The sequence below is a fragment of the Musa acuminata genome, chromosome BXJ2-1, assembly GCF_036884655.1.
Source record: "Musa acuminata AAA Group cultivar baxijiao chromosome BXJ2-1, Cavendish_Baxijiao_AAA, whole genome shotgun sequence".
Classification (NCBI taxonomy): domain Eukaryota; kingdom Viridiplantae; phylum Streptophyta; class Magnoliopsida; order Zingiberales; family Musaceae; genus Musa; species Musa acuminata.
This window is the reverse complement of record NC_088338.1, coordinates 2,286,638-2,304,930: the sequence shown is the minus strand read 5'-3', so window position 1 is coordinate 2,304,930 and position 18,293 is coordinate 2,286,638. Positions and strand designations below refer to the sequence as shown.

Here is an 18,293-nt window from a genome sequence, read left to right as displayed (position 1 = left end):
AGTATATTATTGTAAATCAACAAAGCTTTGCAAACCTTGTAGAAAGGAAGCATTAAAAAAGAAACAGAATGGCAACAAACGAATGAGATTGCTGAAGTAAGGTTGGGGAAAATCAGACACCAATAACACATCAGAAAACCAAGACAAATGAACATGTATGACAAGCTAAACAAAGCCTGATTTTCACAGAAGACCAAGAATCACATATGAAGTAGAACATCTTTGATGCAAACTCATTCAGACATATGATAAAGATACTCGTTTATCCATTTGAATAGGTAATTTTACAGCATATAGATAAACAAGAAAAGGGATAGCAAGAAAAACGAGTAGAAATGTAAAAGCTCCTACAACTTACAACTTTAGTGGAAGATTCCTACATATGCAGGTGACCTATCACTGCAGTAATCTAACAAGAGAGCCAACTATCCGAAAGTGTTGGCCTTTGAATTCCAATCATGTATTTAGGCTCTGTTTGGTAGCTTCCATTTTTAATAAGAGATCTTTGATATCAACTTCCATCCGCATCTTCATGTTGAAAAACTCCCGGTGTGCCTTTTCAGCAGCTTGTAGATCTTCAAACTTTTGTCTACGCCTTTCCTCTAACACACCCAGTCGTAGTTTTTTAAGTCGACCATCGTAGTCTTCATCGATCTTAATATTCTTTGCTATCGCTATGTGTTTTAGGCTCTCCGCTTCTCTCCTTGCATCATCAGCACGTTCTTGGTACATTTTGCCCTCTGCTTGTTTGAACATTATGAGACTCTCCAGCTCATCACTAACTGGTTTCTTCTCAAGACGTAGCTCAATGTCCCTAGCTTTCTTACCAACCTGGTCACAGTCCATGCTTAAAACAAGACCTGAATTTGCAAGAAGGGAGGCCTTCTCTGGCAAGACAGATGGCAAGCAGTCTTTGCTTGAGCAAGCTATAGCATTGCAATGGCCAGCCTTATTTTTGGATGGCTCCTTGGGTGTGCAGAGGAAGCTGCCAATGTTAGATTCACTATCTGAAATAAAATTTGTAATGCATTAGAAAGATTCTGCCTATTAGTGAAACGGCCAGATTTGGATACATAAAGATAACGTTTGCCACACAAATGTTGGCAAACCTACATGGCAGATAAAATGTATTTCCAAAATTAAATCAAGTATAAATTGGTATGTGGTTTATATGTGTGGAAAGAGAAAAAAATAGCTCAGATAAGCAATAATTCTGGAGAATGACTTCAATTGCAGAAGCTATAAGTTAGATCAACACTGCCGGAACTAAAGGGGCCCTATCACTCAGATATTCAGTTGGCCAACATGTGTAAGAGTTTGAGACTAACATAAATAGTGCTTAACTAAAATAATGAGAAGACAACAGCATCACTGCTTAGGCCAAATTTAAAGGTCCTAATGCTACATTAAGTTTAAAAAGATTCAACCATTGTTTAACAAAAATATAGAACAGTATAAATACAGAGTTAAGATATCTCTATAATAGGCACACTTCTATGTTACACTCAAAGAAATTACCACATTGCCAATCATTGGCCATATAATACCCATGATAAAAATGGTAACGCTTTACCATGAAGGAGTAACAAACCCAACTTTCAAATCCATTTTGTTGCAACAAGAAAGTAGCAACCAGTCAAGATGAGTATCCTGTGAAGGACCATAAAACAATATATTACTTTTAATAGCATAGCCAGCCTGGTCACCATATCATTGCCCACACACCTCCACATCGGCTCCCTCATGTGACCACACTTGTACCTTAGCTGTAGATGAAGGAGGCAAGCTGGGAAAATCTCCGGGTATACAGTACCAAGCACACCATTGGCCCCAGCCCATGATTCTCATATAAGCTTATAGCTCTCCCAAAGTTAGGAATGACCCAATTCTTAGGCCCGGTTGTAAGGTACCATCTGACTATCCAGAATTCACGGTATGGCCTGATTCCGATGTGATATGCCTAATTCGTAATACTATCATCCTTGGCTGATCTAATCTTGTCCCCTTTTGACCTTATCACCACAAATCAATTGGAATCCACCAAAATCAATAAGTCAATCTTGGCCAACTCTGATTTTACAACCTTGAACAAAGAAAAAAAAGAGAGGTGGAATTGGCATAAAACAGTGACCATGGTTTTAAATACTGTCCAATACCAGCATTGCAAAGTTGTCAGACTGGGATGCTACCAAAATATTGAGCAATATACCAATGTACCATATAGTATCACTTTTAAAAATAATAAAAATAAAAATGAATGATGTACTAAATGATACCAAGCTATATGTTCTTGATCAGATATTAATTTACTGGTTGGTAAATATCACCTGGAATGGTACATACTAACCAATATTTACGGATCCATCAAAGTGTCAATATTTAACATATACCTTGATACCAGTACAAATATCATTTTTTTTAATTACTTTTGTCCATATAGTGGTACAAGTCACAATAAGAGTTCCATACTAATCTCACAGGTTACCAAAACCAGCATGGAATAATTATTTAAATCCCTGGCCTAAGCCAAACTTTTTCTGGTAAAGACAACTTCATAAATATGAGTATGCACATGTGTTGCAACAGATCACAATGTTATCCTTAAGTTACAGGAGGTATGGTCAACACTGAGGCCATAGATGTTGAAATTTTTAACTATAGTATGTGTGAAGTACATTAGTAGGCAACAAACTAAAATTGACCTAGGACAATATATGAAGGTTATATAAGTGTATTGGATTTGCACCATCAAAGACAAAATACTGGAACTATAATATTGTAACTGAAAATCAATTTACCAGAAAGGAATGTCAAAATGTGAATAACAACTTCAGAATGATTAACTTTCTTCTCCAGATTCAGCAGCATCTTATGGACCAATTCATGTAATCTTTTACCCCGTCTATCATTACTGGTGGAAAAGATCCTTCTGACATATTGAAGCTCCTTAGCAAGAGTCTCTGCTTTCCAATCCTTGGCACAGGTTTGAAAAACCTCCTTAAAAAAACCAAACATCTCCGAAGGATGGTGACAAGAAACACAGTGAAATTGCATCTCACTAATCCCTTCCCCTGAGGCACTACTTCCATTTCTAATATGAGAATAACGTAATCCGCAGTCTGTGTGACACCAATGGAGGCATACATCACAACCAACCCAACTACAAGTATTTGATGCATTATCAAATTTGGAACACACACAACACATGCAAGCACTGCAAAAGCCAGTTTTCTCTATGCAAACTTTGCAATCACAATCATCCACTGGCAAGGAACTCCGACAAGCAAGATTCCTGCACTTCAAGTTCAGGAAGATCTCAACCAAACTGGAGGATGACAAATTAGATGTTCCCTGAATAAAATCAGGAAGACCTGTTTTTATTGCCACCAGGATCTGTAGTAGGACTTGAGGACAGTTGATTAATGTATCCATCGTCATGTCAGACCTCCTTCGAAGCTCCTCCTGAAATTCATACAGCTGCCTTCTTTTATTTGTATTAGCCAGCATCTCTGAAATGGATTCCCTCAAGTATGCTACTGAATGATCTGTCATTTCCTGAAGCATTCTTCCAGTAAGATATAAAGGTTCTACCACAATTTTAGAGAGAATTTTCTCCATGACACAAGAACCATTAAGTACAAGCTGCTCGCTATCCTGTTGCTCGGTCCTACACACAATGCTGCTACTTCTCTCCCCAGCGAGCAGCTTCTTATCCTTGTTAAGTTGAGATGTCATATCATGAGAACCATGGCTGTTCATCAGGGACATCTGTCTTGAAAGGCTTGACTGCTGGACTAAGCCACTGGACTTTGACTGATGATCGGCATTCATGATATGATGTGAATCATGTGCAGAATTACCATTCATAAGTACCCTTTGGAAGAAAGAGCTAGATCCTTTCCTTCTAGAGTCATTTGAAGCCTGAGCCTGCCATATCAGACCACCAGAAACCTGATCCATTCCTTGTAATATAGGATGGCTACCAACAGAGTGCTCACAATTGTCCAACGAATTTTGAGTGAGAGAACAACTGGGATTATGAACAAAGGGTTGAGAGCTTGTAAATGACATGGAAGTTTCAAATCCATCTGAATTTGTTCTGAATGAGGATGGAAAAGACTGGATGCTCCTAGCACAGCTTGGGATTTCAGGTTTTGGCTTTGACTGTTTTGAAGAATGATCCAATAAACCACCTGGCAGAGCAAGAGAGAGATCAAGAGGTTCAATTTTGAGTTTCTCATCTGCAAGAGCGTGGGGGACAAGCGTACTTGAGCTTGCTTTATCTGCCTGGCTAATGTCAGATCTGAAAATCAACTCGAGGTCTCTTCCACTAGGGCCCTCCATGGCACAATCATCTTCTACAAGATCCCCTTTAGTTAAGAGAGAAATTGCGAGCCCCTTACCTTTTCCCTTATAGTTCTCCCTGTTCTGGTGGTTACTCATAAGCGCCAGCGTCACTAGCTCATGGTTAGTCTCACAAGTAACTTCCTTAATTTGATCTAACAAGCTAACAGCACCCTTTGGTTGAGTCTCAAGATCAGTACCTCTTTGTTCTTTCTGCTCAACTTTAAGCCCTATGGCAGTTTCAAATCTTTCTTGAAAATTAACTTCAGTTTCCATACCTTGTTCATTACCCATCTCATGCTTCTCTTCGGTTTCAACTTTAGCTTCACTGGATTGGGCTTCTTCCTTACTCTCTGCTAACTTTTCTTCCTGCGAAGGGGAAATAATAGACGTCATCTCTTTCACTTCTTCCTCGACTGCCTGCTCGATTTCAACTATAGTTTCATTATGTTTGGCTTCTTCCTTATTCTCCACTAACTTCTCTTCATGCCAAGGGGAAATAGCAGATGTCATCTCTTTTGCTGCTTCTTCAATTGCCTGCTCTTCACCATTGCCTTCCAGTTTTTCCCCTTGAAACTGTGAGCACAAGGTTTCTTCTTTACAGACTTCCTGCTTCCCACAAAATTTAACTTCCACCTCGGTATCTCCAATAGAATCCTTAGTTGTTCCTTCACCTCCCCTCCTACTCTCAACCAGCTTGTTGACAGCAGCACACTTCTTTCCACAAAATTTATCCTCCAGTTCATTATTCCCATTAGTGCGCTTAGTTTTTTGCTCTCCTTCCCTGCTACTCTCACCGTCCCTGCTACTCTCACTCAACTCCTTAACAGCATCACATCGGTCATTGCTTACCTGGTCACTCATGTTTATTGGATAAGTTAACTTGCTACTCTCATCGAGCTCCTTCGTAGCATCACACTGTTCATTTTTTATCTCATCACTAGTATTTCCTGTGTCCATTATGACTTCTGTTAACTTTCCTTCTTCCTTTACAGCAAGAGAACCATTACCATGAATGTCCAACATCTTTCCACTTAATAAGATCTCCTTTGATACTTCTTCAGGAAGACTATTGTACTCTGGATTTCTGTCCTTGCAGTTCTTTGATTCCACTCCAGTTGCTGTCTTGCTACCCATGGAAGGTTCAGCTACAGGTTCTGCTTCTGACACTAGATCCGGTTCGAGCTCTCCCTCTTCCATCTCGCTACTGTTGCCACCTTCTCTGATTGGCTTCACTGTCTTTACGGTCTTTGCCTCGACTCTTGTAGATCGCAGCCCACTCGAGGAGTCCTTGGACCTCACTTTCCCTCTATGATCATCTGGCGACGTAGCATGACTCCGTCTCCCCACTGAATCCGAATCAATCGACGGCGATTTCCGCACTTCCTCAACACTGAGCTCCTTCGAGCTTCTCGATCTCCACCACGACGAGCTACCATTCCCGTCCCTCCTCAACCGGTCCCTCTCCGACCTGAAACCCTTCGGGACGTCCCTTCTCAGCCCCGAGAAGCTCTCTGAACGGTGCATCAGGTCGCCCCCATACGAGACCCTCGGCGACGAGACCTGCATCATTCGATCACCACCAACCCTGTACCGACTGTGGCCCTTCCGCCAATCTAAGGACTCCAGCTCATGATCATAACGTCTCCGGGTGTGCCGTGCCGGCTCCCAGTCGTCGTCGAGCGACCGACCATAGGACGACGAGGAGGGCGCCACCTTCCGCGGACCCTCCGTCTTCGAGTAGGAGAGTCGCCGGTGCGACGACGACGACGAACGGTCGGGATCTTGATTCCTCCTCGGCCAGTCCTTGAAGCTCATCCTCCCGCCTATACCGTCATCGTCGTCGAAATCATCCCCGTACGAGGACGATCCCGGCCGCTTCATCGTCGACCAAGAAATCACGGGGAACCAAAGAAAAAGCAGCAACCTTTCTTGATCCAAGCAGCTAAAGGCGGTGGCCTTCCAAGACCCTAATTTCTCAAGACGAGAGGAAGGACACGGGGAGATCGAAACCCGAGAGAGAGTGGAGAAGGGAGGGAGGGTGCAGATCCAGCAGCGATGGAGGACGTTCTCGGCAGGCGGCGGAGGGGGGCCTTGGTGAGGCTATCACGGTTAGCAGTATTACCACTGCTACCACCGCCACCCGCAAAAGAGAGAGGAGTGGAGAAGAAGGCACGACGGTGCTCTCTCCATTTCGCTTTGGCTTATCAAAGCAGAGGCGTGTTAAGGAGGGCTTCTCTGCTTTGGTTTGGCTTCTCTACCTCTTTCGCAAAGCCCCTTCCTGCATCAGTCAACCGAGTCATCAACGAGCGAGCTCTCGCGTCTCCCTGCCGATGTCGTTTCCCTCTTTTCCTGCGAACCCCGACCCAGAGGCGGTGGCAGCGGCGTGACGTGGTGGGAGAATTTGCCGACGAAATTATCCACTTGCGTTTCCACTGGATGATGAGGGTGGGACCCACAATTTCTCCAGTAAAAACGAAGGTAAATCCGACTCCAGAATTGCGAGCGTCTGCGTTTGACAAAATAATTTGTCAACTCAACACTCGCCACGTCGCGGAAGAAGACGTCCTCTCACACGTGTCAGAATATCATTCGTGGAGGTGACGTTGAGGATTGGGCGGTGGGCGTGGTTTGACCCCTGTGGACAGCGTTGCGTGGGAGGCGTTTGTGCCGATGGAGGTTTGACTTTTTTTTGACTCATCTGTATATCTTCACGTCAAATCTAATAATGCCTAATAAATCGATGTTGACGTTGACATTACTGTATAAATCAATGTCTGATGGCTGAAGCGTGGAGAGCGGAGTGGATGACGACAGGTGTTTTGTAATGGATAATGACATATTCTAGTGGTTGAGGAAAATTTTGAGACAGAAGAATACTAATTTCTCAAAGATGTTTAAGCACAAATGGAAATGATAGGACGCTAAATTTCTATCGAAACTGAACCATTTTTTTCTCTTCAAATTATCCTTATTGTTTTTTCGAGTGACGAAATATATTATCGAAATTTTTATCAACTAAATATATTAAATAATATTTTTTATATTCTTAATTTTTGATAAGTAAATCTGTTACATTACCTAATGCTTAGGATATAAAATATATGAATGATGATTCAAGCCTCCAATTAATGTGGTATATTACCATCATATGTTTAATGTATGAAAAATATGTGGATGAAATTTCAAATCCTCTATTTTTAATAAATTGATTTGGTACTCACCATCGGATCAACATTTAATAAGTTAGTTTTGTACATTATCATTAGATCAATATTTACGGTGTAAAAATATACCCGAATCAATTTCATACTCACCACCTTGATAGCTCATCATCGCACATAGACCCGAATCACATGAGACTGATTAGGGCATCGTCATTTTTTTTTCTAATACCTGTTTATATAACTATGGGTGTTCAAATCGAATCGAAAATTTAAATTAAATCTGAATCGAATTGATTTGGTCAAAATTAGTTCATCAATAATTTAGTTTTGAAGACTATAAATGATTCAAGTTTAGGATGATACTCTTCCTCGATTTGATTAATCGGTTCAAATCAAAATAGACCAATTTTAATTTTAAAAAAAACTAACTTAACCAAAAAAACCCTAAAATCCCCTCTTATACCCGAGGAGTTCATCACACTTCCTTTATCTCGGCAATTTGTTCTCCCGGTCCCTTTCTTGGCCTTCTCTCTCATCTTATATATGAACCTTATTGTTTTTATTATCATTTTTCATTAACAATCCATTTTTTGATTTGTATAAATTCCCTGTTGATTTGTATACATCACTACATGTCCTCAACATTAAGAAAAAAAATCGTAATAAAAAATAAACAATGACTTTCACAAAAGTCCAATTGTTTAGAATATTTTGAATGATATTTGTGGTATAAATTTTCTTAGAATATAGGTTCAATTGAATCAAAATCAAATTAGTTTCATTTGAATATATATAATTACTTTTTAAATTTAAAAATTAATTAATTAATTAATCGAACCGAATTATCTTGTTTCGAACTGATTTGATTAGATAAGCAGTACTTACCTTAAATGAATCAAATCAAATCATTTTTTTAAGGTTTGAAACACCTCTTTAAACCCCCCTATATGTAATAGTCAATATATTCAATTTTATGTTAACATTCATAATAAACATTAACATGTATCTCATTTCCCATTTGATGAAATCATACATATCTCTTTAACATTCATAATTAATATATATATATATATATATATATATATATAATCAAATATAAAGCTTATGCACCCATGAATGTTTCAAATGTGAATTAGTGTTTGATAATTTTTGTTTTCAAATAACATCTAATTTGGATGTTACATTGAAAATACTTAAATGCTAATGCTACCTTAAGATAGTATTGGTATTTCAATATTTATGAGATGCTAATATTATTTATCAAAAATTGAATGTACACTATAACTTAATTTAAAATTATAAGATTATCAAAATGATTTAGTGAGAAACTAACATGAATTATAATTACTATAGATAAAATTTTATTTATTTATTTTTAAATATATTTATATTTAATTAAAAACATATATTTTTATTTATTAAATATTTGGGTCATATAAATTTTTTTATATGACCATATATATTTTATTTTTATTGAAAATAAAAATGTATTTATTTTTTTAATAAAATATTAAAAATTAAAAGGGTAAAAATTATCATTAAATATTTAATGAACATTTGAAATATAATTTTAATAATCACATATTTAAATATAATTTATATCTATAATCTATCAAGCACTCAAAGCATACCATACACATTTAGTCAAATTCCTTTCCTTAATTGCACATTGAAAATGTAAATGTATTTCAAAATATAACCATAATCCTTACCTTTTTTAAATATATTTTTAAATTTTTTATTTGATTAGATATATATAGTTGGATTGATTAAAAAATATTATTTTTAATTATTTGCTTAGATATATATTCTTTTTAATTCTCTATTTTCAAAATTTTAATAAGATTTTTAAATATATAAATTATTCGAAGCCACATACCTCTTTTTTTCTTTTTCTCTATTGACTGATCGAATCAAGAAAAATACTATAACACAGTACAAAAAACTATACTATAATATTTTCCTCATATTATTAAAAATATATATTTATAATATTTTATAAGATTTATATTAAAATATTATGCTATAATATTTTGTACCGAATTATAATATTTTTGATATTATTATAAATATTATAATTAGATCGATTCAGCATATGAATCGGAAAAGGAGAGAAAATAATGGATGATTGTCTGAGTTTATTTTAGATATTAAGCAAAAGTGACGTTCTTATACAATTTCGAAAATGTGAGCACTTCCGAACCACAACCAAACCGGGCCAGTGTTCATATTGGAAAGGAAAAAACCAAGGCTGAACCGGACCGAACCAACTAGCGGTAATCGAACCCTTAGAAACCCTAATGTTGGCTTGCCGCTCCCACTATAAACGCCGCTTCTTTCTTATCCACAGCCTTCTCACGCTCTCTCTGCGGCGAAGTCCTTGAAACCTTCATCCCATCCGTACTGGCAAGCATGGCTGAGCGCGGCGGTGGCGATCGTGGCGGCTTCGGGCGCGGGTTTGGCCGCGGGTTCGGCCGCGGCCGGGGTCGGGGAGACCGTGGGCGCGGAAGGCGCGGTGGCGGCCGGCGTGATGAGGAGGAGAAGTGGGTGCCCGTCACCAAGCTCGGCCGCCTCGTGAAGGAGGGTAAGATCACTAGCCTCGAGCAGATCTACCTCCACTCCCTACCTGTGAAGGAGCACCAGATCATCGATACCCTCCTCGGTGGCCGCCTCAAGGATGAGGTCATGAAGATCATGCCGGTCCAGAAGCAGACCCGCGCTGGCCAGCGCACCCGTTTCAAGGCCTTCGTCGTCGTCGGCGACACCGACGGCCACGTCGGCCTCGGCGTGAAGTGCGCGAAGGAGGTAGCCACCGCCATCCGCGGCGCCATCATTTTGGCCAAGCTGTCGGTGATCCCCGTCAGGAGAGGCTACTGGGGGAACAAGATCGGGAAGCCGCACACTGTGCCCTGTAAGGTCACCGGGAAGTGCGGGTCGGTCACCGTCCGAATGGTGCCCGCGCCGAGGGGGGCGGGGATCGTGGCTGCTCGTGTCCCGAAGAAGGTGCTCCAGTTTGCTGGGATCGAGGACGTGTTCACTTCGTCTCGTGGTTCGACCAAGACTCTCGGGAACTTTGTGAAGGTCAGTGTGTATTGTGCTCCGTCAGTTGTTTTCTTTCATGCGAGGGATTGTGGTTAAGGCGGTTGATTCTTAGTCGCATTTAGGAAGAATTATATATTTCATTTATATTGGTTATGCACTTGATTGGTATAAGAACTCGAGTTATCTTGGATCTGGATATACACGTAGTTTATAATTGTTATTAGCCTGGATCTGGACATACATAAAAACTTTACATTTTCTTCATTATAAATCCAGATATAAATCATGTTGATTTGGATTTAGCTATGCATAGGTGGTCCTTCGACCTGTATGTACTATTGCAAATAGGTGTTTGTGTCCAAAATGAACTGGAGAATTGTACTAGATATTGCATGATATTGATGAATGAGTTTTCTGTTTTCTTTCTTTGCTATAGTATGATGTTTGCCATCATTGTCGTCTAGTTCAGTTCGATGAGGCATATAAAGCTTGGCAGAAATCTGTAGTGCTACTGTTATTATATATCTCAATGTCATATCTAATTGGGTTTTTTTGTTTTTACAACATAATGAACAATAAAAATGTTACTATGTAACTACTGTTGGAAAACGTTTGAGAATCTCAACCTGTTTTCAATTGTTATAGTGGAACTTTTTTAACTTGTAAATGGAATAGAGATTTGAAGTATGGTGGTTTTGTTGGTTATTAATTAGCTTATTTTACTTTATATCTACTTTTTTGCTTGTTGCTGCTCTTCTCTTTACATAGTTGAACTCATGTGAAAGTATCTGCTGAATAAGGAGTGAAATACTGTTGTTGTCAAAGGAAAGGTATAAGAAGCGTGTAGGGAGAATTATAGGATTAAAAATTAGGGTGGGAAAATATGGAAGCTATAGGTTTTTTTGAATTTTAAGTTGTTGCTTTTATTCTAGGTCTGTAGTTCTTATGTTTTACTGAAAAATTGTTGTCATCAAAAGCCATTAGAAATACAAATTTTGTAGTTGATGATTCTAATGAGAATTTCATTCTTTTCCTTTTTGTTCCTATATTTTCTACTTTGTTCATCCTTCTTATATTTTGTTTAAATTATTTTGGGCCTTTTTGTATTGTAGAAAATACTAAAGTGTTGAAATTTGTTTTATAATCTAACATTGTTAAGTTGGATATCTTGTGGCTAGATCACATAGTGACTACCTTACTTTCTATCAAGTGTTTTATTAGATTTGTTGTGAGTGACGCAGCCTGGTCCTGTAGTAAGACATATTTTAGTCAGTTATAAATATACTTTTCAATCTGCATAAAAGAAGGTTGTTTTAGGGCTGATACATTGTTTCTTTGCTCCCATAAGAATAAAAAATTTCTGCAGTAGAGTATAAACAACAGGTTCACGGATCCTGTATGTTTGGAAATTATATATCAAAGTGGGATTTGCAGATTACCTTATATGAAAGCTCCTGCTTGCATCGGTTAGTTGCAAGGGGAGAGAGAGAGAGAGAGAGAGAGAGATCATACAGTATAGCGTGAGGAGAGGCATGTGGTCAGAAGCAGTGGGCAAAATTTCTTCCAGAAAATACTTCATCTAGATGCAGTTTTATCCTAAATACTCTTATACAAGTTCTGCCCTCAAAACACTTGATCTAGACTCATTTTCTTCTCAAAACACTTGGTCTAGACAGCTGTTTCCTCCTCAAAATACGATTTGAAGACCTGCACATCTATCACATGTGGTGTTCAATTACAAGAGCCCTGTTTAATTTCAAACCACTATATTAGACCCTAAATACTTTGTCGTTGACTTAGAAAACCGTGGCACATGACAGAGGTTTGGACCTTCCCAGCTTAAGTTTTTTTTACTTTATTGGGATCTTCTCTTGCCAACTTATATGCCAACTGATCTCTTAGGAATATTAGTCACTGTAATAGACCAATCAGCTCATGGGAGTCGGATGGATTCCCAGCTTAAGTTTTTTACTTTATTGGGATCTTCTCTTGCCAACTTATATGCCAACTGATCTCTTAGGAATATTAGTCACTGTAATAGACCAATCAGCTCATGGGAGTCGGATGGATTGGATACAATATGATTGAACAATTGCGGACTTGTCCTTTTTTTAAATAGTTGCAGTGTGAAGATGATGGTTGGTTCAAAAGATTTCATATTTAAGACTTGCGTTTGGTATGTCTGCAACAATTGTTTCAAGAAAACGTGTATTATTATGACATGAACGAATGTAGAATAGCTGCAAATGTTTGTACCTTTCCCCATTGTATTTATCACATAGGAAATTTTATTCCTTGCTTTTTGCAGGCTACCTTTGATTGTCTTATGAAGACCTACGGTTTCCTGACACCTGACTTCTGGATGGAGACTCGTTTCAGCAAATCTCCCTTCCAAGAGTACACAGACCTGCTTGCAAAACCCACAAAGGCTATACTTCTTGAGAACACTGAGGTGGTTGAAGCTTAAGATCTTTCTCCTAGCATTTGCTTCCTCTACTGGTCATCATGTTGAAGTAGGACCTGAGTTGACTCTGTTTACTGTCTGATGAACCCTCTTTTGGATTTTAGTTTGTTTTGTTTGTGTGACAATTTTATGATGCATTACTCTTTTGTGATACATTACTCCTTTCTTGCACATTATATCACAGTAGAGAGCTTGTTCTTTCCATCTTTTTTGATGTGAGCTTAAACTAGTTTATATGGTATTTAATTCTTGTACTAATCAAGGGAATAGAAAGAAAATCTTAATCACCATGTGAACTTCTTTCATATTTGGATCAATATGTGACTAAATCCAGTGTATCAGGTTCTAGAACAAGGATGCACCAATGAACCATGTTTTGCTGTAGTAGAAACTTTTCATCTATTGCCTCAACAAATCTATGCAATATAGTAATAAACTTGACTTCTTAATATGATTTAGGGTTCTTAAATCACTAGCTAGTGTTTTACAACAGTGATAATAATTGTCATTATTATTATTTCGATTGCTACAGAATACTGGTATGACACCCTTTTTATTACAAGGCAAAATTGCACATATCATATCCTTGCATTTATAGTTCTGATTAAACTTGACAGATGAAATTGTATTCCTTTGTGAGTGAATCTAGAGATATTTATTTCCAAAACTGAAACATTCTCAATGTTTTTCTGAAAACATAATCTATTTTACCATAAAAATTCATTATAGGAAGGTAGAAATGTCCATTTTTTAGAACTTGGTGGATGTGCATGGGTTTGAAAATACAATTATTTTCATTTATAAGTTTAATAACATAAATTTATCAATTTTACTTCAGAGAACATCTAAATAATAAGTTTTCAAAAAGTTTTTTTCTATTAACATGATAATTTACCCCATGCTTTCACAATAAAGGGGCAACAATATCCAAAGAGGAATCAAAATTTTATATTTTATATGAATATAGAGATATTTTTATTTAAAATTTATATATTTTGAATATAATTCTATAGACGAGTATACTAACAACCATTTACAAGTGTTAGTGTTTAGAGAAATCCAAGGCAATAAAGGATCACCCCAGATAAAGAGCTAATATCATTTTGCAGGGGGAATGGGGAAGAGGGTAATTAAAGAAGCCAAGGGAAGGTAGGAATCAAATTTGTTGATGGAGGGGAAAGGGACAACGAAGAAAGCCAAAGATGACGAGGAGGAAAGGAATCAAGATCATTGGCAGAAGGAAGAGAGAGTGGCAGATGAGGAAGGTGATGAAGAGACTGGAACTAGAACTCATCATCCATCAATTTAGTGAAACGTCATCATGCCTTGTTGATATAACACACGCGGTCCGTCTATCATCTCTTTTCGTAAAATTTATTGTCTGAGCGGAAATTAGACTCTCTTTTTTTAACATCACTATACGTTAAAAAAATTATATTAATTTTTTTATAATTATATAAAAAAAAAAATTAATCATATTTACCAATCGATTTTACTGATGACATAATAGTACATTTATGAATGACATAAAAAATTATAGATAAAAATATAATTTTAACTTTCTAATTACGTTTTTTTTTATTATGTCATAATTAAAATTCCTTAGTCAACTATTATAGTAGTGACGGACTGTCACGGACAAACTTATAAACAAGATGTTCGATGTAATGCTCATGTATGTCCGTGTCTCTGGGCATGTTCTTGCCTTATACAGAATGTAGAGAGGCGGCCGAAGGCTTAATAGTCCCATTTTAGTTGGGTTGGTAGCCTCTTTAGGCTTGTAAATAAAGGTTGTGTCATGTGGACACGCTCGAGAGCTTTTCGGTCTGTAATGGACCATTTTACCCTTTGTTGTGCCACTGTTCAGACCTTGTAAAGTCTGTTTGTAATTTGCATTGTCTATGAAGTGCTTTTCGGAGATGTTTGCTTGTGGATCCCGATTGAGGCATTTTCTCTAGCCCGTTCTCTCTTTTGTTGGTCCTAAGGGACGATGGGAGGCTTCGGGGAGGCTGACCTTTGCGGACGGACACGCAAGGGTGCCGCACGCCTTAGGCAAAATCAGCTAAGGTCGTGACATTGTGGTATCAGAGTGGGACAAGCACTCATAGAAACACTTGACATGCAAACGTGGGGGACCTAGCGGGGCTGCATGGAGGGCAGTCAGCACACGCGCGATCGTTTGAGGGAAAACGGGCATGGAAATGTAGGGAAGAGGAGTCGCTCAGAGGAGCGGGCATCTAACATTGGCATTCAGAGGAATGGCCAACCCTTCGCGCAAGAGGCACCACGAGAACAGGCAAGCTTGGAAGAATTTGGAGCGCACAAAGGTTGGGATGGCTGAGTTTGAGCTACGGCTCAACGTTGACAACTATACTTGATGGTGCTCTAGGCAAGCGAGGCGCTTGGCAAGAATGAGACCATACAAGGTGGAATGAGTTGCTCAACGACCAAAAGAGTTATGCAAAGCTCACAGAGGTGAGGGGAATTGCTAACTCGAAGAATTTGGTACTCATGCATGGGCTTGTATGCGGACGATGGAATGTTCGTGGCCATCCCAAGGCGACCGAGACTCGGCGCCATGGAGCATTAAAACTTTCTCTTCGACTTGTGAAGGATACGTCCGTAGGAGGCTGAAGTGTGCAACGAGTTCAGCATGTTGCTAGGCCTTGAGGGGCGCAGTGGGGGCTGTATTGACGGGGAGTCGCAATCTAGCAAGTGCGTTTGCAGGAGGCAGAACAATGCACAGTTTGTTTAGCAGATCGGAGTAGTCCAAGGGGATGGTGGTCTCCGAAACGAAGAGAGATGTTGCTCAAATGGGATAGTTATCCAGGAGGGATAAGTCCCGGCTCTCCAGAGGGAGAATCATGTGCGACGGACTGCACATGTTGAGGAAGAGTACCTCAACAAACAACAACTCCACGAAGCTCGATGGACTGAGCAAGCGGCGAGGAGTCGTCGCATGATCTCGCTCGAGAGAATGCATTGGTGGATGCATTGCGAGATCAAGTGGGGGAGCGACCCAAAGCAACGCAAATGGAGGCACACTTGGAGTCGATATGGAGATCGGACTCAAGGGAGGGCTGACCCGTGGAATGGTGGACGCAAGGGCCACCATCGACTCAATGCAAACACGAGGAGCAGAGTAACTTGGGTGTAACTTGGCGAAGTACTCAAGCCGCTTGAAGGGAGCCAGCATAGAAGTTGGAACATGGAGCAGAGGCACAGTGCTTTCCCTAGACAGAGGTCAAGGACATGAACTCTTGCAGAGGCAGGAGTAGAATCATGTTGTTCCATGGGTCCTTCATTCTGACGGAGCGGACTCATCTTGCATGGTGCCAAAGACGAAGGGAGCTTCGGGGCACATGCACCTTATCTCGGAGGAGCATTTGATGGAGGAACTAAGGTGACTCAATTTGCGGAGGCGAAGTTGGGTTCAGAAGGCCTTAGCACGGGGCAAGAGGACGCGGAGGCGGGTACTCTTGAAGAATATGCCACAGTGTTGCCATTCAAGTTGCCATAAGGGAAGCGGTGCGCAGCGGAGATTGTGCTGGTAGGGGCAGAGGCCCAGGATCCAGACAATGGTGCACAAATTACAGTGAAGTCGGGGGACTTCGGGAGCTACTAGGCGACGGACTGTCCTAGAGCGGTGCTTCATCTAAGTGTGACCCAGGAGTGGGTGGATGAAGGTCGATTGCCAAAGGAGCGAACAAAACCGAAGGTGGAAGAGATCCTGCGATGTATTGGCAGAGGCCACACATGGAGGGTTCACAATTCGAGTTTATTCCACAAGGATCAGAATGCAATGGAGATGTCACCAGGAGGCGACATGGTGCAGCGGATCGTGGTGGAACAGTTCGTGGCAATGTGATACACACGACATTGTCCCGTGAGGGATGAGATCATATGGAGGTATGATCGGGAGCTATTGGGAGCTCCACTTCGGTGAACAACATGACGACAAGAAGGGCTATGGATTCAAGGAGTGAAGGCCATGGTACCGCAGAGGCGGGTCTTCCGGGCGTGCATCGAATTTTGCATCGGATGAAAACCTTGGTCATCAGCATATGGGGGCTGTGTTCCACCAAGGGAAGAGTTCGAATGCAAGTACCAATGAGTTCCATGGGAGGGACTTGATCATGCAGAGGTATGATCGAAGCAGCTGGAGAGTTGGACTGCTCCAGAGCTCATATTCGCTTAAGGGAGCCCGACAAGTCAAAGGACAAGGTCGAGTAAGCGGACGTTGCTACCAAGGAAGCTAAGGAGAACAGAATCGGTGCAAACTCTACAACGTGATGGCAGAGGCCATGCATGGGAGTTGCAGTCTGTCTTTCCATCGACCAAACGGACTGCTTGGAGAACACAGAGGTGCTGAAGCAGGGGGTCGAAAGGGGCGAGGAAGCGACGACGAGTCCAGAGGGACTTAGCTACCCAAAATCAAGCAATCAGTGAGAATGGAGGTGGACTCAGAGGAGTGTCACGAAGGCATATCTACCGATTGTGAAGAAAAGGGATGTAGATGCGAGGCGACGGATAGTAGTGCCATGGGCATGGCAGCGCCATGGTACCGCAGAGGCGGGACTTTCGTGAAAGTCATTGATCCCTTGCTCTCATGGAGGGAGAGCTCTTGGTCGTGAAAGGGGCCGAGGAGGTGGAGAATGCAGAGGCAATATCCAAGTACCGAGACAAGGCTGAAGGGCAGAGGCCAAGAAACTTCGTAAGACCGGTGTCAACAAGTTTCTCATCAAGATAGCCGTAAGTGAAGGACTTCGGGTCATGCAAGAGTGCACGACCAAGGAACGAAGCAAGCAGTACGTGGTGCTGTACCTTTGCTACTCAGTGGAGTAGGCGGCAGAGTTGATGGAGAAGACGGTACAATCCCAGAGGCGACCTCATCTATCAGAGAATTACTCCAAGTTGGGGTGAAAACTTCCTGCATTCCAGAAGTTCAATGGCATTGAGAAGGTGAATCACAGTAACTAACTCAACGCAAGGAGTGCAAACACTTCAAGTGCTTCAGAAGTGTGAGCAAAGAGCAGGCGAAGGCCAATAACCAGCTCGATGCATGAAGTACAACCTCGAGGAGGCGGGCGAAGTCAAGTAACCTTTGCCTTCTCAACTCTTAAGAGGATGGGCGAAACCGAGTACCCCAATTCTCTTATCTATCCAGCAGAGGAGCTCTGCACAAGTTCAAAGACCCTTCGAAGAGAATGGAAGACAACAGTTGTCAAATCCTCACCAATGGTGATCAGTGCTACTGAGAGTAGATTGTCCGCTTC

At 40.5% G+C, this 18,293-nt stretch overlaps 2 protein-coding genes across 2 annotated transcripts; one reads left to right on the top strand and one right to left on the bottom strand.

The window, feature by feature from the left end:
• Positions 1-244: 244 nt before the first annotated feature.
• On the bottom strand, positions 245-6,741 carry LOC135598397 (protein OBERON 4-like). Its single transcript, XM_065092121.1, has 2 exons — positions 2,799-6,741; positions 245-1,007 (listed from the first exon to the last, which is right to left on the bottom strand). Exons 1-2 carry the CDS (start codon positions 6,226-6,228, stop codon positions 457-459), a joined length of 3,981 nt encoding a protein of 1,326 aa, XP_064948193.1. The 5' UTR covers positions 6,229-6,741; the 3' UTR covers positions 245-456.
• A 3,113-nt stretch (positions 6,742-9,854) lies between these two features.
• Positions 9,855-13,221, top strand: LOC103987286 (small ribosomal subunit protein uS5y/uS5u/uS5v). The gene is made up of 2 exons (XM_009405550.3): positions 9,855-10,592; positions 12,862-13,221. Exons 1-2 carry the CDS (start codon positions 9,924-9,926, stop codon positions 13,018-13,020), a joined length of 828 nt encoding a protein of 275 aa, XP_009403825.2. The 5' UTR covers positions 9,855-9,923; the 3' UTR covers positions 13,021-13,221.
• The last annotated feature ends 5,072 nt before the right edge of the window (positions 13,222-18,293 follow it).